The sequence below is a fragment of the Rhamphochromis sp. 'chilingali' genome (genome assembly GCF_963969265.1).
Source record: "Rhamphochromis sp. 'chilingali' genome assembly, chromosome: 1".
Classification (NCBI taxonomy): Eukaryota; Metazoa; Chordata; class Actinopteri; order Cichliformes; family Cichlidae; genus Rhamphochromis; species Rhamphochromis sp. 'chilingali'.
In genome coordinates, this window is record NC_137929.1 from 45,299,245 (window position 1) to 45,304,400 (window position 5,156).

Sequence of the window (5,156 nt, forward strand, 5' to 3'; positions counted from 1 at the left end):
TAGACAAAATGGAAACTAATCGCACGTCAGCAGGAAGCCACTGCTCCTTCTTCTTATTTTACTTTCAGACTCAGACTGACATGAAGCGCTTCCTTCCTTCATATTACTGAAGAAAACAGCCTGTTTTATCATTTTTTCTCGTCTCCATGAAGAGAATGGTGGTGACGATCAGCTAATTAAGCTCCTGTCTGAACAGGTGAGCTGCTTCTTCTCTGTCATTCAGCTTTTGTGCAACTCTTGCTGGGATTTGTAAATATTTGTCATTTTCTTTGCCCGCGCTCTTGAACTACAGGTTAATTAAAAATCGAAATAAAGAGGAACTAACTGCTGCTTTTGATTTTTGTGGGCTGTTAACTTTTTACTGTTTACTGTAATTAATAGGAATTTCCCGTCACTTGATTTGGAGTTTTTCAGGCTTCCTTTACTGTTGCAGAAAACTTCCTGTTTTTCTGGCACTAAAATTCCCTGCTAACATTTATGTAAGCTTGTATTATTATTATTATTATTATTATTATTATTATTATTACTACTATTATTATTATTATTATTATTACTACTATTATTATTATTATTAATGGCACCTGGAAACAGGTAAATACAGGGGGCAGGGGGGGGCCTGGGACAAAAAAATAAGCGCTTTAAATGTGTGCGAAGTGGGCGGAGGGAGAGAGACAGACTTGTATTTATCAGCTGCTGTCAGTCAGCGTCTGTCTCACACTCACTGTAGATGGATGTAGCAGAGTTTAGGTGCAGTGTGTCTCTCTCAGCTTTAAAGCTCACCTTTATGCTGCTTTTCGCTCTCTCACCTGTTGAAGGTAAGATTTCTCTGCCATATGAGTCCAGTTTTGTTTAAGCTTTAATTCATGTTAGTCGTATTTTTGTTTCCGATGCACCTTGAACGTCTGTCAATGATGCAAATTATTAAACTTGCTTTAGTTACAAATATAATTTAATGGGAGTATTTAAAAACAGTGGCAAACTCAGTGATGATGTAGCAGCAGTCTGTTATACTGGCTGATGTTGCAGATGTTTCACACTGTAAATAAAAGCAGACGCTGTATTCAAGTGTAAATTAGTCTAAAAATACTGCACCAAAAATTGTGCCTTACTCTTCTGTGTAAAGTTATGTTGGGGGTTTAGAAAGGGAGCTCATTTTTTAATTATTATGCTGTCAGAGTTTAGCTATTTCTTTTAGTTTATAGGTCTATATATATTGTGTTCGGAAATAAAACAGATGTTTAAATCATAAATAACTGAGCTGAATCTATTAGTCAGGTTTGAGCCTTTCACTATAGAAATTTCTAGTTTCTGTGTCAGTTTAAAGATTTTTACTAACTTAATTTATTTATTTTTAAACCTGTAGCTAAACAGCCAAATAGAAACTTTCTGAAATGATCAGTTACTCTGGGATTCTGGTGATAATTAGCTGTGAAAATGATTCATTTTATTAATGCTTGCTTGTACAGAGACACGTGTAGCATTAACCAAAGCTACATTTCCACAGTGTTTACAGCCTGAGCCAAGCTAGCTTTCAGTGCATGTTGTAAATGAGCCACTAAGCTATAATACATGAACTGGAACATGTAAATAAAGAAGGAAGAGCACAAAACATTCAGGTTATAAACAAGGATAAAGTGCATGCAACTGATTCCTTTTTGTTAGCTGACGTGTAAACGGTGACAGTCAGGATCCACTTTGCTCTCCACATGCTTTGCAAACAGAGGAATCTTTCTGTCAGTGATTTGATTTTGCTCGTCTTAATCTTCTTAATCACTGTTTTTGAAGTTACAGGTGCTCTTTTGTGTTATTTACCATTATTATTTTACTTTTAGAATAATGTAACTTACATTCAATGCAAGAATACGATGTAAAGACCTGAAGCCTGCCCCACAGCTGTGTGGAGCTATGGGTCTATTTTAAAAACAGGCTTTGGTTCTAAAATTAAAGCTGTGCTGATTTCAGAGACCCAAACCTGTCCATGTTGCACTTTTTACTGAGATGCATGTTTAACACTGTTAGAGCTGCACTTTTTCAGCATTTATCAGCTGCCATGAGACAGTTTCTGCCTCCCTCTCACTGTAGATGGATGTAGCAGAGTTTAGGTTCAGTGTGTCTCTCTCAGCTTTATGCTGCGTTTTGCTCTCAAGTCTATTGAAGGTAAGATTTCACTGCAATTAAAAAAGTAATAATTGTGAAATACTAGTTACTTCATATCTTTAGATTTGTTTAAGCTTTAATTCACGTTAATCATCTTTTTTTTGGCCGTGCTTCTGATGCGCTGTCACCGTGTTTACACTTGAGAGTAACAATTGACGGAAAAAGTGTGGACGTTATACCAGTTTTTAAATTGTGTTGATAGACCACATAAAACCAGAGTTATGATAAAAATATCTGCAATGTTTGGTTTTCTTCCTGAATACTGTCGTTGTTTATGTTTACTGTGGGAAGAAACTGTAAAAACGACGTTTTATAAGGAATAAGGTTTATAAGGTTTTATAAGAAAAACGCTCGAAAGCACTCTCCGCCTGTGAGCAAAAAAAATACCAAAAAAACCCCAGCTTTTCCTATTTGTCAAAAACTGTACCATGTCGACCAATCAAAAAATGAATGATATGGCAACATGGCATTTAGATGTTTAGGAAAGAGGGAAGTTTTAGGAGTGATGGCGGTGTTTTGAGATGTGAGAGATTTGCGACGTTTAGTGCAAATCTTGTGTAGTTAGTGTGTAGTGTAGTCAGTAGTTTTGTTGTGTGTGTCAGAACAATGAGGCGACTGCTGAATGTTACAGGTGTTACAGGAGTGATACATCTCCTGTTGTCAGGCCTGCAGGTATCAGGCTGTTGTTCTCCTTTATCTCATAGTGGACAGAAATTATTTTTTGGAGTGGCACAAATAATTTGTGTGGCATCAGATTTGATGCAGAACAGCTGATTGTTCTGTAAATAGTTTGAAATGTTTATTTAAAAAACGCCTTGGCTGCATTTTTTGGAGAGAGTTACAGGACTCTCTCCCAGACCACAGACTCATAATACAAGTCAGAGCTTTATATATAAAAAAAAAAGTTGTGTTTTCAAAATTGGAGTTCAAGTTATTTTTACTTCCAATAGTGTTAACATACTACACAGGTCATGAACAATTTCAATGATTTTTTTTAAATTTTCATTGTAAGTGGGCTAAAGCAGTTAATTAAAAGTAGTCTAACATAAATGTAAACGCTGTAATTTGATTATTTTTAATAAACCATGTAACTTGGATGGATTCAATGCTGGCGTGACCACAGTGCACATGTCTGCTGTTGCTCACAGTGGTCCACGAGATCGCTCAGGGAGTTTGTGTGTTCGCTCAGACACATGAAAAATTAGAGGGAACATTGGACACAGGTGTAGAGTTGCTAAAAAGTTAACATTAACATTTTTTATTGCACTTGGAAGTGTTTGATGAGAAAGGAAGACATTTTTGAAAACGTCAGACTTGGTTTTCAGCAGGATGTGTGTATTTATTTCTCCTCAGGTCACTATCATGTGGTCGGATCACTTCAGCCTATCCTGGCCGCTCCAGGTGATGATGTCATCCTGCCGTGTCGCGTGGAGCCAAAGTTTAATGTGGCGAGGTTGACGGTGGAGTGGTCGAGGCCCGATCGTCGTCCTGACCCCAACGACCGTCTGAGTCGAGTGGAATATGTTCATCTTTACAGAGACGCCCGAGAGGTCCCCGACATGAAGATCCCATCGTACGTCAGGAGGACGGCGTTGTTCACAGACGGCCTGAGAGAAGGAAACATCTCACTAAGAATCACTAATGTGACACAAGAAGATGAAGGAAGATACAAATGTTTCATCCCAAAGTTAAAGAGTCAAACACAGTCTTCAATTGTTCATCTGATTGTTGGTGAGTCAGACTGAAAAGATTTTTGTTGTTTTGTTTCAAACTTGCCTTAAAGACTGGTGTGCTTGGGTTATTTTACCAACAACTTATTTTGGTGTTGCTCCTTAAAGACTTCTGGATATTATTTTATTGTAAATAATTAAATGTTCTTACAATCTTATATTCAGCTGAAACTATGACAACAGAGACGCCACTGCATCCTGAAACTCTCCAAACTCCTGAGGACGAGTTTCACAGTAAAGGTGAGAACATGAGGAACAAATCAAGACAATTAAAAAGTCTTGAAATGGATCTAAATCACCTTTATGATGCAGTTTTCTCTCACTGATGGCAGCCTCTCTGTGTAGTCCTCAAAATGTTTAACGTGCGCTGCTTTACTTTGAAGTAGATGCAGGAAGTGTAGTGTAATATCCTGGGAGCAGCTCTGCAGATCTCTTTATTTATTTCTGTGAAGCAGTAAATGTATCAGTTATTCTCCTGTGGTTTTTGACAAAGTCATGTTTGCTGCCCTGAGAATTCTGGGACTCAGTAATTCTAACTTCATTTCACTGTTATGTAACTTCAGGTAACGTCTGTGCTTGATAGTTTAATAAATGCGACATGTCATGTTGTGTCCTACAGTAGATCTCATCTCTGTTTGGTTTTTCCTGGCAGGTGGTATGACCCGTCGGAGCCGACTGATCCCACTTGTGGTTTTCTGTGTTTTTATGCTGCTCTGTGTCGCAGTCGCAGGAGGCTGGTTCATGGAGTCAAAGTGTAAAAAAACAGAAGTATGTTGATCTTATGCATTTATCTCATGATTGAAGGATGGAAATGAAAGGACATTGTTGTTAAAAAAAATGTTTTTTTCATTCTTTACTCCAGGTCGAGAAAGGACCTCCTAACTAGGTGCCTTGCTCATGGACGTGCCTTGCTCCCAAACTCCCAGTTGGGATTCAGGAGACGGATACCCTCTCTATTTTTAAGATTAGGTGTAAAACTTTCCCTTTTAATAGCTAGGGATTGAGACCTAGCTTTATGACCTAGCTGTCAGCAAAGCTCTGCTGAGGGTGGCGAGATCAGCACAGCGCATCACCAGGACTGAACTACCAGCCGTTGCATGAGGAAGACGCAGCGGATCCTCTCTTATCCCAGCCACAGACTTTTCACACTCCTGCCATCCAGCAGGTGGTTCAGGACCATCCAGACCCGCACTACCAGATACAGAGACAATTTTTACACGCAAGCCATCAGACTTTTGAACTGCTGACATTCTATACACACCATTACAC

The 5,156-nt window shown here is 38.6% G+C and overlaps 1 protein-coding gene across 1 annotated transcript; it reads left to right on the plus strand.

The window, feature by feature from the left end:
- Positions 1 to 2,126: 2,126 nt before the first annotated feature.
- LOC308400188 (myelin-oligodendrocyte glycoprotein-like) lies at positions 2,127 to 4,870 on the plus strand (the record flags this gene model as incomplete). Its single annotated transcript, XM_080887717.1, has 5 exons — positions 2,127 to 2,157; positions 3,511 to 3,888; positions 4,053 to 4,127; positions 4,540 to 4,655; positions 4,750 to 4,870. The coding sequence occupies 5 exons, from the start codon at positions 2,127 to 2,129 to the stop codon at positions 4,771 to 4,773; spliced, it is 624 nt and encodes a 207-aa protein (XP_080743843.1). The 3' UTR covers positions 4,774 to 4,870.
- Between the last annotated feature and the right edge of the window lie 286 nt (positions 4,871 to 5,156).